Source organism: Diaporthe citri (assembly GCF_014595645.1).
Source record: "Diaporthe citri strain NFHF-8-4 chromosome Unknown scaffold_4, whole genome shotgun sequence".
NCBI classification, from domain to species: domain Eukaryota; kingdom Fungi; phylum Ascomycota; class Sordariomycetes; order Diaporthales; family Diaporthaceae; genus Diaporthe; species Diaporthe citri.
Genome location: NW_025064849.1, coordinates 3,621,351 through 3,638,988, shown reverse-complemented (window position 1 = coordinate 3,638,988; position 17,638 = coordinate 3,621,351). Strand labels below are relative to the sequence as shown.

General features: G+C 53.4%; 6 protein-coding genes across 6 annotated transcripts; 2 read left to right on the top strand and 4 right to left on the bottom strand.

Annotated features, from left to right (window-relative positions):
* Nucleotides 1-295: 295 nt before the first annotated feature.
* On the bottom strand, nt 296-2,032 carry INS49_010164 (uncharacterized protein; the record flags this gene model as incomplete). Its single annotated transcript, XM_043170890.1, has 1 exon — nt 296-2,032. One exon carries the CDS (start codon nt 2,030-2,032, stop codon nt 296-298), a length of 1,737 nt encoding a protein of 578 aa, XP_043025455.1.
* Nucleotides 2,033-6,779: 4,747 nt separating this feature from the next.
* On the bottom strand, nt 6,780-7,661 carry INS49_010163 (uncharacterized protein; the record flags this gene model as incomplete). Its single annotated transcript, XM_043170889.1, has 1 exon — nt 6,780-7,661. The coding sequence occupies one exon, from the start codon at nt 7,659-7,661 to the stop codon at nt 6,780-6,782; it is 882 nt and encodes a 293-aa protein (XP_043025454.1).
* Nucleotides 7,662-8,459: 798 nt separating this feature from the next.
* INS49_010162 (uncharacterized protein) lies at nt 8,460-9,300 on the bottom strand (the record flags this gene model as incomplete). The annotated part of the gene is made up of 3 exons (XM_043170888.1): nt 8,460-8,727; nt 8,806-9,023; nt 9,088-9,300. The coding sequence occupies 3 exons, from the start codon at nt 9,298-9,300 to the stop codon at nt 8,460-8,462; spliced, it is 699 nt and encodes a 232-aa protein (XP_043025453.1).
* Nucleotides 9,301-14,765: 5,465 nt separating this feature from the next.
* On the top strand, nt 14,766-15,353 carry INS49_010161 (uncharacterized protein; the record flags this gene model as incomplete). Its single annotated transcript, XM_043170887.1, has 1 exon — nt 14,766-15,353. One exon carries the CDS (start codon nt 14,766-14,768, stop codon nt 15,351-15,353), a length of 588 nt encoding a protein of 195 aa, XP_043025452.1.
* Nucleotides 15,354-15,564: 211 nt separating this feature from the next.
* On the top strand, nt 15,565-16,792 carry INS49_010160 (uncharacterized protein; the record flags this gene model as incomplete). The annotated part of the gene is made up of 6 exons (XM_043170886.1): nt 15,565-15,643; nt 15,701-16,310; nt 16,371-16,390; nt 16,445-16,571; nt 16,627-16,683; nt 16,747-16,792. 6 exons carry the CDS (start codon nt 15,565-15,567, stop codon nt 16,790-16,792), a joined length of 939 nt encoding a protein of 312 aa, XP_043025451.1.
* Nucleotides 16,793-17,289: 497 nt separating this feature from the next.
* INS49_010159 (uncharacterized protein) lies at nt 17,290-17,636 on the bottom strand (the record flags this gene model as incomplete). The annotated part of the gene is made up of 2 exons (XM_043170885.1): nt 17,290-17,426; nt 17,498-17,636. The coding sequence occupies 2 exons, from the start codon at nt 17,634-17,636 to the stop codon at nt 17,290-17,292; spliced, it is 276 nt and encodes a 91-aa protein (XP_043025450.1).
* Between the last annotated feature and the right edge of the window lie 2 nt (nt 17,637-17,638).

The following is a 17,638-nucleotide window of genomic DNA, read 5'->3' as shown; positions in this document are numbered from 1 at the left end:
TGTTGAGTGAAATTAGAGAGCAGGTCCGAGTGAGAACTGACCTTCGTTTGCACCTTTGGGAAAGGGGGGGGGTTCGCAAGGGGACGGGTTTCACGTCTTCACGTTGGGTCGCAGTGTGGTTTCAGGGCAGAATTACAATTCAAGACTGTTGGTATTTCAAGCTGATTTCAAGATGTGCTGCTAATTTGGCTATATCGCTCTCTTTGGTATCCAGATCTAGACCCATCCCAAGACAAAAGAGACATTAGAGCAAAACAGCAAGACCGAGGCACCCAACTCCCATTCATATCACACATTATGCAGCAGGAGCCGGCTCAGTCTTCGTGTCGTCAGACTTCGCAGCTTCAGTCTTCACAGCCCCAGGCCTCGCACCATCGGGACTTGAAGCCTCATTTTTCTCAACCTCACTGACCACAACCGTACTCTTCAATTCAGTAGCCACAGGCTCGGGCTTCTGCGGCAGCGCCGGCACGTCCTTCTCGCGCTCCGGCTCCTCCGCGATGCGCGGCGTCGCAGTCCCGCTGCCGATTTTGGTCTCGGTGTCGCTAGGCCTCCTGGAGCCGTTGAGCGTCTCCTGGGGGCTCTCCTGGACGGCGTCGAGCTTGAGCCCGGCGACGGCGGCGGGGACCATGCGCGAGTTGCGGTACGACGACAGCCTCTTGTCCATGATGCGGGCAATGTTGTTGTCCTGCAGCTGGTGGTCCGTGGCGAGCTCCTTGTTCATGTCGTAGTGCCTGATGGTCAGGCTGATGAGGAAGGCGACCGCGCTGATGCCCAGGTAGACCCTGTACACCCCCTGGAAGCCGAAGACGTAGCCCTCGACGATCTTGGTCTTCTCCGGCGACGCCGGCATCTCGAGGAGCTGCACGATGAAGGCCTCGGCGTTCTTGGCGATGTCCGCCCCGCCGGGCAGGTCCGTCCACGACAGCTTGAGCGCCATGATGTTCTGGAAGGCAGAGCCGCCGATGCCCACGCCGAGCGCGGTGCCAAAGTGCCGCAGGAAGCCGTACATGGCTGCGGCGGCGGCCTCCTCGCCATCGGCGCAGATGGCCTGCGAGGCGAAGTTTTGCGCGTTGAGAATCGCCCCGTGGCCGAAGCCCAGGAGGATCAGCGTCACGACCCAGACCCCGATGGAGGTGTCCGCATCCCACATTGTGGTCAGGCCACAGGCGATCGTTGTGACTACCCAGCCCGACCAGATCGGCCAGCGGTAGCCGTTCCAACGAGTAATCAAGACGCCGGTGATGATGGACCCCGGGACCAGGGTTAGCATGACCGGTAGGAGGGCCAGGCCGGTGTGAATCGGGGAGTATTCCAGCACCGACATGAAATAGAAGGGGATGTAGTAAAGCTGGCCGAAGAGAACGAGGCCTTGCACCGCGCTGCAGACGAAAGTGGAGATGGCGCTGACGTTGTAGAACAGCGAATGACTGAGGAAAGGCTCTTTCGCCATGTACTTTTCCCAGACGGCGGTGCCTGCCAGGCCAATCGCACCGATGATCAAGGGCGCGATGGTGGCGGCGCTGGACCACTCGAACTGAGTGCCGCCCCATGAGATCGCGATGAGGAATAGCGTCGCGGAGATCATGAAAATAGCTGAGCCGACCCAGTCGACACGTGCGAGCTTCTGTCCCAGCGTCTCAACCTTTGGCTTCAGCGTGAGAAGGAAGGGGATAGAGACGAGGCCAAAGGCGCAGAAAGGGAACATGACATAGAACACCCATCGCCATGTGGTGTTATCGGCAATGGCTCCACCCAGGACGGGCCCGACGCAGTTGCCCAACGCCCACGCTCCCTGGACCGTCCCGTACCATTTTGGTCGTTGCCGAAGGGGAACGATGTCCGTGAAGATGACCAGACTCAGAACAATAATGCCTCCGCCACCGATGCCCTGAATCGAGCGGCCGCCCAAGAGGGTGGCGATATCCGGCGCAACGGCACAAATGATGGAGCCGATTGTAAACATTAATATAGAGAAGATGAGGAGGATCGGTCGGCCGAAGATGTCGGATATTGAGGCCAGGAATGGCATGGCGACTGACGTTGACAGTAGATATGCTGTGCCTACCCAGAAGCTCTGAGTGGCAGTTCCCCCAAGGTCTTCTACAATAGCCTTTAGAGCAGACTCGTCAGTACAGCTACGCAACCGGGGCTCTGTTGAAGGATGGGACACGGGAGGTTGTGTGATGATTAGGTGGTGACTCTTACACTAAGAGAAGTGACGATGATACATGCGTCGAGTGAAACCATAAAGCTGATTACACTCAGAGCGACCATGATCATCAGTTGGTGAGTCGTTGGCTTCCATTCTGTCTCTTGTCGAAGAGATTCATCAACCACCTCAAGCTTGTCTTCGGACTGCTGCTTTCTGTCGCGTTGGAAGAGGCCCATTCTGATCCAGTGGTGAAGTGGAGCTGGAGAAGGGCGCTGTCGGCGGTGGAGATCATTGGGGCTTGTTCTTGATATCTTCTTGGAGGAACAAATCGTAAACTTTGATATCGTAGTTGATAGCCCTTGTTGTGCAGGTTTGTACTGGGAAGGCTGAGTCCTGAAACTAGGTGCTGGAACAGGCACGAGAAAGCGATAGCAAGTGGTGATACGCTCTGGGCAGTAGAGATTATTGTGAAGATCGAAAGACTGCAAAGATAAGCAGGTTGAGGTCTGGGATGTTTGGGTTTTTACTGACTAGAGGATCTCATGAAGGGCAGGTCGAGACAGGCAGAGAGCTAGTCCATTCTTATATCAAAGTCGATGGGAATCATGGCTGGTGGATCTTATGGCTCCCGTGGAGCCTTGGGGCAGGACATGCTGGAAGCAACGAAAGCATTGGCCGTCATCATCAGACAACAGAACCAACACTGCTTGGGATGGGGATAGATGGGTGGGTCCCGTGAGAAGGAGCCGACCGCAACGTACATGGCTCTTGGCCCCCTAAAAAAAGGAACAACACCAGGCGTTCGGAGCATTAGGAGCCCACATGGGCGAAGAACAAAGCCTTACAAGCAGCAACCCTTGACTTGACTAAGGCGAGCAAGCGTGACATCAGCAGGGGAGCTGTGCCCTACCTAGATCGAGAACGTCTTAGGCAATGAAGAGCCGATCGTTGATCGGCAGCGGGCCGCACGTTTTGAGGCATGGGAGAAGACAACCCAGGCTTGAGGTTGGTGACCAAGACCGGAGCTAGCGCCTAAATGGACCAATGGTCTCACATCATTCCCGGGCAACATGTGGGCATTGCAGGCATGCCACATTTATTCCTCAAGCCGCAGTTTGCTGACTGCAGGATCCTCCGCTGGTCCCAGGCCAACGTGTCATCGGGGCATGGAGCCCAGCGAGGAGAAAGGTAGTTGCCGCGTTGCCACGCCAGACCAACGCAGAATGTAACTTTGCACAGCCGCAAGTCCACCCACACGCACGTTGTCGTACCTGTTTCAGCGATGCGGTGCACGATAGGTTGTCAGATCTAGCCGATAGACGCGCACGCGTGAAACGCACTGGTTGCCGAGGACGGATGATGCTCTCCAGAATCCGAAATTGCAGTGTTCCGGATTGCACAAACCCACGGCACAGCGTGTTACCTGCCTCTTCGCTGCATGGCTGGTGAAATTGCGAACTTGAGGAGTTGGGATAAATTACGTGCGGCTGAGGGTGGAGGTGGGACTGGCCAAGCTCTCTGCAGGGCGGTCAAACAACCAACAACAACAAACGAAGGCCAGTTGGTTGGATCAGAATTAGCAGACAGAATTTTGCTGTGGCCCACGAGGTGGAGTATGAGGTCCGGAGACGTCGAGGTGCAGACTCGAGTGCCCTCCGTGAAGCGGGCCGGGCGGGTGTGGCACCATGCTTGCGCGAGGCGCGAATGTTGCGTCGACCATGGGGGCCAGCGGCGTAGGGCTATTGCCGCAGGAAGGAAGGGTGGGTGACATAGCTATGTGTGCTCAGTGCAGAAATATCTTCTGGATTCGAGTGGTGCCATACGAACTCATATACGCAACGCGCGAAGGATACTGAGTTCAGAGTTGCTGATTACGACAAGTGGCCCACGACATGGTGGCAGCAGCGAGACTGAAACCCGTGGACGGAGAGCAGGCTCGGGCCGGGGGGTTCGGATTCCACAGAGTGGAAACGATCTCAACCAAGGAGGATTTGCCAGAGCCTTGGGTTTGAAGTTGAGGAACAGTAAACGGTACACGTGTAGTGACTGCGAATGGTGGACCACGGGATGGCCGACCGCGTCGTTGATCAATTTGATGGGGGTTGTCGCCGCTGGGCTGGGCGGAGGTGCTCGAACCGCCAGCGTGACGGCAGACCGCTCATCACGCACCAACAATGAGGAGCCAACAGTGGTGTTGGTGCTCTGTTGGTGCTAGAGTGCTGCAGAAGGGCGGATCAGTCGACGATGGAGTCATGTTGTTAGCTCGTTGCGGCACAGCAGCTCCTTCGCTGTCGCCTCGATCCACGCGGGCTGCTGTGCCGTTGCAGGGAAATTAGGGCGACGCCTGGGGCGACTGTTCGGGGATCTTGAGCCAAGCGACATGGAAATTGACGGCGGAGGAAGGCCAGACGTGCCGTGGGATGGGGTCCAAGACTGCATGCGGCGCAGATGACCCGGATTGATGAGGTCAACAAGAATGGTGATGAAGCTGAGTGGCAGGCTGGCAGGCCGGCAGGAGAGATGAGGTCGTGGGAAGCGCGAGCTCGGGTGCAGTTGTGGTCCGAGCTCCGTTCTCAGTCCAGTCTGGCCCAATCCAGACCCAAGCTCCACTTTCAGGGCGGGTTCCCAGCACCAGGACAGGGGGGCCAGCTCCTACCTGGCCATCGGGTCAGCACAAGGAACCCGAAGGAGGGTCAGCCAGCCTTCCTCTTCATCGCTTTCGCCAAGGTGTTTATTTACAAGTACATGTGCATTTCTACGGTAGATATGCGGACTGTCCCAAGAGGATTTTAAGAATAACTGTCGGCTGTCTCGGTAACGTCGTGCTGACCATTATTCATTCCATCGTTGCTTGTACTAGTATTACCCAGACTAGGCAAGGAATGGTTCATGTACGATGGCTTGATGCAGACCGCGCTTAACTGACAGCCAGAACCCACACGCACATCTGCACATGCATGTCTCTAAAAATATCAACCCTGGACCCTCCACAAGACTCCTCGGTGCGTGCCGACATCTCATCTCAGCAGCAGCTCACCCTGGCATTTCCCCATTCTTATGTGATGCAGCAATTTGCTTCCTGCGCTTGTGTTCTTCGGCACCCTCGCCGCTGCCTTGCACACTGCACAACCCGACGCCCACGAGGCTGCGTTGCACACCTCACACTAGCCAACAGCCAGTAATCAATTTTCCAGACTGCCACAGCTTGGGGCAAGGCAAAACTGTTACAAAGACCCCTGTCGTTTGGCAACTTTAGAATCCGTTGCACCGAAAGTTGTGTAGGACATTCATGATCGCAGCCCGCTCACCGTGACAAGTCAGCTGGCCTGGAAAAGGTCAAATTGTCTCAGACTTCTTCCCATTGTTTGCTGTGGCTCGGTTTTGCATTAGCCTCTTGATTGGAACTGACTCGTGGTTCTGTACCGTCGACTTGTCACAACACATGGCCGACTGGGACACAGATACTGCTTCTGCCTGCTTTGGGGAGCCAGGGGAGCCAGGGTGGCCGGGGAGCAGCCAGTGATATTTACTTAGTGCAAGCTAAAGAGTCACACATATGCTTCATCTTTGGTGCCAGAGGAATTACGTGCTTATGTCCGAGCACAGACATAGACACTCCAGGGGAAAGGCATCACCAATCCCATCGTAATTAGCAGGTAGTATGCAAACCGTCTCACTTGAGAGGTCTCGGCGGAATCTAAGGGAAAGCCAGAGACTTTACTGCGTTGCTATAGTCCCTTTCACTTCTACTCGATCCCTGTTCTGAACTGTCAATTCTCCACTCATGCTGGCTCAAAAACCACAAGGACCGCCACATCTCTTCGCCTCGCCAGGGCGAACAATGAGGAATCGACAGACAGTCATTACTCGGTTTACCAAATAAAGTCTGACAACAAAGGATGTCCGAGAAAGAGAATCATGGATCTCGTAGGTAAAGTAGAAGAAATGTCTTCGAGACTTTTAAGATAAATATACATACACATGGCAGTCTACAATGTCTAGTAAACATCTCACAAGACCACACATTCTTGCTACATTCTACAACACATAATCTCATTGCCACACATTCTTACTATATTCTACAACACATAATCTTATTACTACTACTGCTGAACACCTCGATTCGATGGAGCAGGTATCCAATGATCGATATGTGGTGTACTTTGTTGTGTACATGTCCCTCCATGGGAGAAACCATCATGCTCTCTACGTTGAGGCCGATGTTCCTGGAAAAACCGGACACCTCTACCATGTTGTGGGTAGCTTGTTGGGTGGTATGACGTTTGAGACCAAAGCCTGTCGAAACCCAGATACCGCCCCCTCATTCTATCCCATGGCCGAGATTGGGTGCTTGAAACAACACGAGCTGGCCCATTTCGAAGAAGTCTGTCTCTCCATACCACCACCGAAACCGCAATTGACCCTCCGCGGTGGACGCATTTATCCACATGAGCCTTTGCGCGCTTGCCAAGAATGGGTGGCCGAAGCGATTGTGGCCTTACGGAATAGTGGCATCATTCCTTCGGTCGAGCCTGAGGAGAAGGTGCAGTTCCAGGAGGGGAAGGCTTGGGGGCAAAGCCACCACTCGGACGGGGCACCGTCTGCGCTCGTTGGAACCTTCGAATCACATATGCGAACCATGGTGTACGTTTCGCAAGACTAGAGTCAGGCAGAATTCGGAGGGAAATTTGGACAGGAATTTGGGAATATACGCATGCCAGTCTGACTCGAACTCTCCTGCAGCGTACATGGTATAGCAATACTCCCAACATTCCGGGAACCACCCAGATAGTCCCCAGTCAATAATGAAGACTTTCCCGTCATCCCGAAGTATGATATTTTTGCGCTGTAAATCTCCGTGGGTAAAGACTGGCGGACCCTCTTTCAGGATCTCTGGTATGAGGCTTTCCCAAAGCTTGGCCCTCTCCGCGTGGGCAGCTGAATTTGCTCTCATGACGTCCGCGAGGGCCTGCCCCACCTGCTGCACGGTGTCGAACGGCCCGCCGAATTCATCTCCCGCAACGGTGCGAAACATAAAGTCCGGCAGGACGTCTTTCTTAAGGTTTCCGTACTCGGGAGGCAACGCACGCCCGAACACGCCAAGGGACGGCAGCGCTCGCAGTTCGGAGAAGTGGGCCGCGAGCTGCTTCGCTATATCTTCTTTCTGAGAAGCCTCAAGGTCTGCCCAGTTGTCAAGGCTTGGGCCTGGGATGTACTCCATTACGATGATGTCGCGTTCGGCCTTCTTGTCGGTGAGGATGGCATATACGGTAGGAAGCGCAATGCTGGTCATCTTTCTGAGATACAGCATGGTCCAGCCCTCGAAGGCAAGAGCTTGACCCTTTTTCGTGATGTAATTCTCGCCAATGCGTGCGACCTGGTGTAAGTTTAAGTATGTCTTGTATGTGCTACCAGCCTCCTCGATCTCCTTCAGCGTCGGTAGAGGCTGCGGGAGATCCGAGGCCAGGTAGTGCACGTCGCAATTCTCGTCTTTGGTCGGGTCCATGGTCTGGTAAACTGAACCACGATCCAAGTTTTGCTATTTATAATACTTGAATTGGAACTTATGTAACTTGAACTTTTGAATAAGGGTATAATTACTCAGACAGGTTGGGATACACAATATAGATGTGTTTAACGAACCCGATGTGGCTAGGTTCAAGATCACAACTTGCGTTGAGGATACAACTATCACGAAGAATGTATGACTGGTGCTCGCTTGGGAGGAGACCATTAAATACATGTTCTGTGTTCTTGTTTCAATATTTTCCACGTGCACATCGGCTGAATCTACAATGAGCTCTTTACTACATGTAAGCCAAACTCTTTGTCGATGGCCGGATATGTCTAGTGCGGTGAGGTCCGTACCGGGAGATTTCGTTGTCCTCATCTGCGGCAAAAAGGCCCTTGGAAGTGGCTAGACTAGATTTCATCGCAATGTATTCAATTCAGTGGCAGATCACTAGCACGGAATAGCAAAAGAGCCATCAGTTGATGGTGTTCCTTGAGCAATCAAAAATCTTTTTGTTGGTGTTGAACTTGGTTAGAAGTTAGGAATTGCCCTCAGAGCTGAGCGAGGGACAGTTAGACCGAGAGTGACAAAGAGTGACAAGAAGGGGAAAGGAACACCCAGTTTAAAATTGAACCATCCTACTCAATGTGTAGAGCTCAGCACACCGCACGGGCAGAAGCCTCTCAGCGTATATGTGCCGCAGACACTGACTAGCTTAAGCGCACACAGCGTTCACCTCAACCGCACTCAACCGAGCCCGAGCCTACCCTTTTTGAAGCAGCCTGGCGCCTCTCAACCAATCTGAGCAGCCAGGAAGCGCGGGGCATTTACTGCCGCCTCAGTCTGATAGGAGAAGTGACCGGGCAGGATGACGAGGGTACCGAAGCACACAGCATCGGTGGCAGCGCAGTAGACCTCAGTCTTGGATGTCGGGAAGTTAGGAATGCGGCCGGAGTTTTGCAGGTTCTTGGTGTAACCGAACAGCACGACGCCCTTGATCTGGTTCTGGATCGTCGAGCCCAGCTCCGAGATCGACGACGCCATGACGGCGGTGCCCTGGCTATTCACCGTCGTTTTACGTCAGCATGGCATTGAAAACCCCAGTCAAGTGCTTGGCAGGAGATTGACCCCATCTTACCTGTATCCGCCGGCAACGACGGCCGCGTTGGGGCACTTGGTGTTGGCCAGCGTGAACAGCCTCTTGGCTTCGTTGATGGCCGCCCGGCTGGTCCCCTCGGGCAGGGCGTTGGATGGCAGGTCTGCGGTATATGGTCCGCCGACACCCTGCACCCAGACCTGAGAGGCGCCATACCGGCTCTCAAGAGCATCTGCTACAGTCGGGCCTGCGCTCCCTCCCTATTTTCGAATTTTGGAGTCAGACGATCCTCGTACCGGAAGTTTCAAAGGGGGAGGATCTTACCATGTTACCCAGCTCGGTAGATGCGCGAGCAAAGATGAAGATCACCCTGGGGCACGCGGAGCTGCTGCCAGACTGGAGCTCGTCGCGTGTCAGGCCAGTCTGGCGGACCTCGAGGTCGGCAACACCGGCATCAACGGCGACTTCGATAGGGGCCTCGACAGGGGCCGCGGCGACAAGGGCGGCGCAGAGAGAGATGATGGCGAGGAACTTCATTTTGAGAATTTTGCAGATGACTTGAAGCCTTGAGAAGCTAGTATCTGGAAGAAGAATGACTTGTGGTTTCCTGGGCTTGTAGCGAGGGAACGGAGGCTTCAGGACTGAGCGAGAGCTTGAGTCTGACGAGCAAGAGATTTATTGTGTTCAGAGAGGGATATTTAGATGCTATTTATCTTATTTCAGATCTCTCATCTGTCCGCGGCTATGGTGACTTTTCTACTTGAAATCGCTATCGAATTCTACGCGAGTCGAGGTAGTCTGTCGTGTCCGCCATTCAACGTCTTCTGAAGACCAGAAGCCCCGTGTCAGCAACCACCCAAATTGTAGACATTCTCGTGATATTCATCGGTCCAGTGGCATTACAAAACATCTTCATCGTCAGTGATGCAGAGTTGAAGTGCTGGGCCGTCCAAGGAGAAGGTGTGTCACACTAGGGCCGCCGTTTCGCGACAGAACATCGAATTGGGGAATAGTCGGAGGCGCCTCCGCTGACCCTCTTGGCTACAACCAACGTAAGAACCTCGGGACAAGACCCTCGACAGCAAAACAGGACAAAACAACGAATCAAAGGATGAGGGAAATATGCGGCGCGAGAACTAGAACGATGCCGGTGGACTGGATTGACTCGGATGTCGTCCAATAGACCATCTCGGTACCCATAACAATAACACCTATACCCCAGAATAGTCCACAGCCTTATTGGACGATGATGGATAACACTCGGCCTGCCAATGTCTCAGTCTTGACCATGATGTCTGGTCCTGGGGTCATTCTAGACTTACACAACAGCATCAGCCGATTTTCTTCAACATGATTTGCCAGATTCTCACTCGTTTCGACAGATATGGCAGGGTGAGAGCAGCGGCAGCGGAGCGGAGAGCCTCGGCTTCAAAGAACATATATGTCTAGTCCAATTTGACTGTAACGTCCAATTCATCTTTGCAGTCGACCGAGGCTATTTACAACTCTGGTGGTGCCGAAATTGATGAAGGAGAAGAAGACAGATCGGTGTTGCCTTCTGTGGGCATCCAGATCGAGATCCATGGCACAGAGTCGCCCAGCTCATGTCTGTGTTGTCAGCGTGTTGATGGTGGAGGCGGAACACTTGCATGCCATGCGAGCTTTGCATGGCCAAGCAGACTCTGAAAGTGACGCTGTATTCAGTTCAGGGATTGCAGGAAACCATTGCAGGCGAAGAAGTGAATGTCAGCGAGATGGGATCTTAATGCCTGGATAATTCTAGACATCATCGTGACAAACCACTCTAGCTACCCCTCAGGTGTACCATTTGAACAAGTGCTTTGTGAAAATCAATACACATCAGATTTTGTCCTTATCCCCAAGCTGTATGCTCAGGCCGTTCATAAACCTTGAAGCAAAAGCTCTAGCTTTGGTAATGCAAGTATAGGTTTATTTTCAGAGCAGCCACAGCTTAGAAACCGAGAAATGGTTTGCTTCCATATAAGTCTACGTAGTTTCTCTTGTGCCCAGAAAGCATTTAATTCACACCTTTTGAATCCAGGCTTTGGCCAATGATAAGTGTCGATCAATCATCCTTGACTAGTTGGGGCTAACGGGTCACACAACAGGAAACAGAAGAATCACCAGACCTATCCGAAGCATTTAAGAAGTTTCATTGGCCATTCCGCAGCGTCGTACTGCATGTATTCACACCCATACTGCAGTCCACAACCCGATGGAAATGCGAGCTAAGGCTTCCGATTGAACCGCGGTTGGGGGCGGGCGAGCCGCTGCCTCGGCTGGGATTTGAAGGATCTATAACACTCTCGTTAATTTACTCTTGGCTCCCATGTGCTGCTCAAGCTGCTCAATCCTGTTGTCCACGCCGGTCAGCACCTCCAGCAGCCAACATCTGGCAGGGTTAATTGCCTGCCAAAATGACATCGCATTGATGAAGAGCGAGGCCAAGCGAGAATCAACCGTCCAGCCTACTTTTGAGTCAGCGTACGCCCACCCAGCTTCTACAGTACGCCCACCCAGCTTCCAGCGTTGGCCCACCCAGTACAAGGAAATTGGTTGCACGCGCTATAAAATATTAGTACTGCGGGGTTATTAATAAAGCATAGCTATAGCTATCCCAAAGGGGTCCCATAGCTACCTTAAAGGGGTCCCATAGCTACCCCTTTATTTACAACTTAAAAGTTACTTCTACCCTCTGCCGCCCTCTGCCGCCCTTTACGGCCCTCTGCGCCCCTCTAAGCGCTCTACGGCCCTTTGGGCGCTCTGCAGCCCTCTGGGCGCTCTGGGGGCTCTGGGGGCTCTGGGGGCTCTGGGGGCTCTGGGCGCTCTGCAGCCCTCTAGGCGCTCTAGGGGCTCTGGGGGCTCTGGGGCCCTCTGGGCGCTCTAGGGCCCTCTGGGGGCTCTGGGGGCTCTGGGGGCTCTGGGGGCTCTGGGGCCCTCTAGGCTTTTTAGGCTTGTATTTTTAAAGTATTGCTTAAATTGGAAAATAGCTACCCTGGCTTATTGGAAACCCCGCAGTACTTGCATTTTAGTGCGGATGCAGCTAATTTTCCTTGTACTGGGTGGGCCAACGCTGGAAGCTGGGTGGGCGTACTGTAGAAGCTGGGTGGGCGTACGCTGACTCCTACTTGTATAGGTGATGCCCCTTTATTGGACACGACCCTAGTGTTCGTCCGAACCTGTGCTCGCGCCAACCCAACCGACTGCATCCTTCCAGTCTTTAGTAAAGGGCAACAATTCCAACCCCCCCGGCGTGCCCTTTAATTTAGCCACGAAATCTTGGCATAGTGAGTAGTAAGATGAACAATATGCAGCCGTATGGCGTTTGAAGAATTTCCTTCGGCTGGGACGAACGAAAACCCTCCCGCAGAACGTGGACCGATGCGACCTCATTGCGACCCGATTTGGCCCCCGACTACCCAGCAACCTCGCTTTCTCTGTGCTGGGGTCCTACCTGCTGGTGAGTATTCCCGGAAGCGGCACGTCAGCATTGCGCCGCGGGTGTGTGGGCTGGGCCGCTCAGTGTGGGCCGCCTGGTGAGCACTTTGAATGTAGGGGGGGGGGGGGCGCGGAGGCACGGCTCGGCCTTCACACCGCCCCAGTTATGTGTGAACCCGGCTGGGGAATCCCATAACCTTTTTTGGGGGGAATTTATACCATGAGTGCTGCGGCGTTAATGTCATGTATGCATGCCAACATCCTTCTCTGGAGTGGCCACCGACATGGTCGCCGGGCTGGCACTACACAGTCGTCGGGCGCAAGTTCTTCATGCGCCTGCATTCCATGCAGAGCTTCGAGTGGTGTGTAGACCTCGTGTTTTGGCAAGCCATAGTCTCCCGTCTGGTACACCATCCACGGTCTTGTTATTGATTCTGCCGACCTCAGCTGCTCCTTTTACACAGGAATGGTATTCCTGAGTACCTGGCCTGCACGTTGATTCCTTGCTTGGACCCATCTCGCAAGTCGGAGTTGGCCGTTCGTATTCCCAACACCGCCGTCGGGACCGGTTGTGTCATGTAATAATCGTGGCTGTCTGAGTTCTATTCATCGGCTCCTCTTGTAAGAGGCGCTCCTGTCGGCAGCCATCGACCAGTCTGCTGGCTCGGCCAAAGACAGTGACGGTTTTGGCAGAGCTGGGCAGGAAGACCCATATACCTTGATCACATATCACCGTATTGGCTAGAGCAATGCTATCAATTCAAATTCCAAACAACGCCATTACACTCTAAACATTAATTCAGTAGCTGATGGTCGTATATCTCAAGTCGTCGTGACTGTGAGCTTTAAGCAGTATGTTGCGAGGCCAAGGTGAGGACTCATCAAGTCATCCGCATTGATACTTGTTTGTATTATTATGGCAAGGACTTGTCACAAGGGAACGGAGAGACTGCTCCTTGAAGTGTGTGGACATTGGCGAAGCAATAAATGATGAACAAAGTAAGTAAGCACAACAGGAGAATGGATTGGTGATGAAGCGTGCATGGGTCAAAAAGTAAGAGAATTTTGCCCATCTAACGAACGCGAGCCCCAGCCAGGCAACCAGCATGTTAGGGCTACTAGTTCTGAAACTGAGGGTATCACGAACGGTCCGTTCGTCTCGATAGGTGCCTTGCATGATAACCTGTGATACGTGGCCCCTTCGTGGGTGGCCCAGCAATTAGCCATGTTCACGGACCGCAGCCCCACGTCATCAGGCATGCATTACAAGGTCTATCGAGCCTACTCGCATCGGTGTCCAGGGTGAGTGGCGCCGGCCCGGTAAGACCGTCTCCACCAGAAGGCGAAACAACGCTCGGTGCGTGATCGAACCCTCGACGGCCCCGTCTAACATACGGGGTGGTCTATACCACTGCGCCACTCAAGCTGGTCCTGACACTTCTTGAGGCGTGTGCTGGTGCGATCGATTGGTTTATAAGGGGCGCGCTGGGTTACCATCTGATGTTTGGGGGCTAGCGGGGCTGGACTTTCCGAGGAAGTCATTTGCTTCCCTGGCTGCGAACATTGGAGCTCGCTTTAGACAGAAATTCACCTATGCTGCGAGGGCCTGGCCGTGACCTGCCGATGGGCATGGGAACCGTGGCCTCTCGAGAAAGAACAGTTCACACTAGATCTTCCAGACATGTGGCAAGTCTGGAGCCTTGTTAGTAGTACGGCCACTCGTGTATCAGATGCAGATGGGTTTTGTAAACCACGTGCTCGCTTGAAACTTCTCACGATGAACGCCAATCAGGACTGCGGAAGGCTGTTTGTTGCAACCATAACATAGCATACTTATTGCCCAGTCTTGAACAGCGAAGGATAGCGGGAACATTTGATGATATCCTACCTATGGCTTGTATAAGAGAGCATGTTGTATCGACCACTTGTGACCAGTGACAGTCTCTGGAGCATCATGGACACGTTTGAGCAACATTTACCCATCAGACCGCTGCTAAATGATTTTGATTTCAAGAGAATCTGACCTTAGCCCATTGATCGAATTTTCGACACTCTCGTGAGGGACAAGCATGGTGTAGCGTAGTTTAAGGAATCAAATTGGGCCAACCGCTTTTGCATTTCAGACTTTGGCTCAACCTGAAATACATAGAATATCTTCAGGCGGAAACTGGACACATATCTAGGTAGCCATCAAGACATAAAGTGATCGAGGACAGGAACACGTCTGCGCTGTGCGTCACCAAAGCGTGGTCGATGACGGACCCCAGCAGGGTTTAGCCGACCCAGATAAAACAAATACTCAATTATATTTATTGATAAAGTCATAATCACAACCGGCTCAAATCAATTACTTGACCGAAGAGGGAAAAACTTATGAAAGGACAGACGTTGCTGTTGACTTCCATTCACATCGCTTGTCTGCCATGGCTCGTGGTCAACTGGCTTACGTAATCACACCCATCTGCCCACATGTACCTTCTTCAGGACCGGCCAACAACATCCAGCAAGTAGTCTTGTTTCCAAACTTGTATCCGCCCATTGAGATGGCGCACGACCCTCATCATGCCATCGCTCCGGGGGAGCACGACAAGTTCATGCTCTACGCCCTCGGTAAAGCCGCTCTTTCACCCCCGGCGGCCACCAAGTTCTGCGTCGGGGCTTGTCTTGTGAACGGTGACACCGGCGAGATCCTGTCCACAGGCCACTCCCAGGAGCTTCCTGGCGACCGACCTGGCGACCCTGGGAACACACACGCCGAGCACTGCTGCTTCATCAAGATCTCGGACCAGCACGGCATCTCCGAGGCCCGCATCGGCGAGGTCCTGCCAAAGAACACGGTTCTGTACACGACCATGGAGCCCTGCAACAGCAGACTTACGGGCAATAAAAGCTGTGTTGATCGCATAATCGAGCTCAAGGATGCAATCCGGACTGTCTATGTCGGCGTTGAGGAGCCAGGCACCTTCATCGCTGGTAATTCGGGCAGAGGCAGGCTGGAGGCCGCAGGGGTGAGGACGGTTATTTTGGCCGGGCTGGAGGATCGAATCATGCCCATCACTATGGCTGGCCATGGCCAGAATCGATCCAGGATCATGCGGTGCATATTGGTCAAACGAAGAAAGACCAAATGAAGAGGAGCTCGAGTGCACCGAGCTCCGTCAACCAACGCGTCGCGGTCAGTCACTGCAGACTTCCGCGCGCCGAAGCGGCAGGGGTCCCGGCCTGGATCGCCTCAACTGTGCCTCTTTGCTGCGCCTCTGCAAGCTTGACCCAGTTGCACCCAAGACCACCGATCAACTCGTACATCAGCTTCATGGACCAGTCTCTTCCTATTATCGAGCCATGGATACGGGTCATAATGGCACTATTGACGTCCACTTTGGTGCCGGAAATGCTATCCTTGATCCTAACGTGATTGCCGGTGAGCCACAATTCAAGACCTCGACTTGTGTTGCATACGACTGACAATTACCTGCAGAGCTGCCTGCTGGTTGCAGGGTGATCTCCTTGGAACGTCATGGAGCGAGCTTTTGGGCCCATACCGGCAAGATTGCAACCACATCGAGCGACGGCTGCGCCGCAAATTTCTTCGTCAAGATTCTGTCTGGCGAAAGCGGCAAGAAGATGGTACACAGCGAGTTTGAGTCCATGAAAGCCATATATGCCCTGACGCCGGACTTTGCCCCGAGGCCTATTGCTTGGGGAAGGTATGAGTCTCTACCAGAAACGCATTTCTTCCTGTGCGAGTTTCGCGAGATGCACGACATGATGCCCGAACCCAGTGCGTTTGCCTCTCGCCTCGCGAGACTGCATCAGACCAGCAAGTCGCCGAACGGCAGGCTTGGCTTCCATATGACTACCTATAGCGGCAATCTGCCACAGATGACAGATTGGGAGACGAGCTGGGAAGTCTTCTTTGCCAAGAACTTGAGATTTGCACTCGATCTCGAGGTAGAAGCCAAGGGCCATGATCCTGAGTTTGACGAGCTGGTCCCTGCTATTTTTGACAAGGTCATACCGCGCCTGCTTCGACCACTCGAGACTGAAGGACGCTCGGTGAAGCCATGCCTCGTCCACGGGGACCTTTGGTACGCAAATTCCGGGATTGACGTCGATAAAGATCAGCCGCTTGTCTTTGATGCGTGCAGCTTCTACGCACACAACGAATGTTGGTGGACCTTCTTCTCAACCTTGCGTGAGTGGCAATGTTGACGGCGGCAAGACGAATTCGGCCAGTGGATGCCAGCTTGCAACAAATTTGGTGAAGAGTACCTGGCAGCCTACCACTCCGTCGTTCCGATATCAGCACCCGAGGAAGACTATGGAGGAAGGCTCGACTTGTACAAACTGTGAGTAGGGCGTGGCCGAGGCCGCTTTATGCCCGCGCAATTGCTAACGAGACAGGCGATTCAATACCCACGTCACTGCTCTCTTCAGAGACAATGCGAGTTTAAGGGACCAGTGAGTACTTATCAGACCATCTTGTACCCCAGAAATTGCCGCCTGATCTAAGAATTCGACAAGAATGCTCGGAGACATGAGAGACCTGGTTCCACGGTACGGCCAGTGATGCAAGGTGTCGCTGCCGATATACACAGGGCCCATTAATCGAATACAATACGTGCAAGACGCTCCGGCTAAACGTTGTCCCACGGACAACGCAGCGCATTGCCAACACTGGCCAGTGTCCAAATTCAGGGGGAAAAAACTCATGATTTGATGATTTCTGGCTGTTGATGACAACATCACAGTTGCTCTTTACCATCACTGCACAGGCGCTTGGAAGGGTATTTCGTGTTGTAAGATATTTTTCAGTTGATTTTAATATCTTTACATATGAGCCTGAGGATCGATTCCGAAGTTTCTTGGCCGAAGCGCCATTGCCATGCAACCCACCAGGAGAGGTCGACCAGCCCGTGGAGAAACGCCCCTTTCCCACCTCAAATACCCAAAGACCAAAACGCCAGAACACCAAACATCAGGCCCACAAGTGTGCAGCAAAACATGACGCCAAGCCTACCAGGCCCTCACAACACAACTCTTATTCAAAACTCTGCCCGCAATGCTTCACTTATTCAGGGTCCTGCCCGGTCCAGTATAATCCCAAGGAACGTATGCGCTCGCCGGGCGTAGGGTCGCCTCCGCAGGCTTTCTTGCGGCGTGCAGCTCACGCTGTTGCTGGATCAGAGGCCTGGAGTAGAAGGCTGGTTCGTCAAATGTCAGCGACTGAATGTTGGTGGTGATGTGGTGCCGGATAGCAGAAATCAACGCTCACCAATGCCTGCAACAGCAGCAACAGAAACAATTCTCGCCGACAGAGGCAGTGCCTTTAACCTGGATGCCCTGGTGACGGCTGGCTGGATTGAAGGATAGTCGAACTTTGGGAGGGCCGAGCCGTATGAGTTGGTAGTCATGA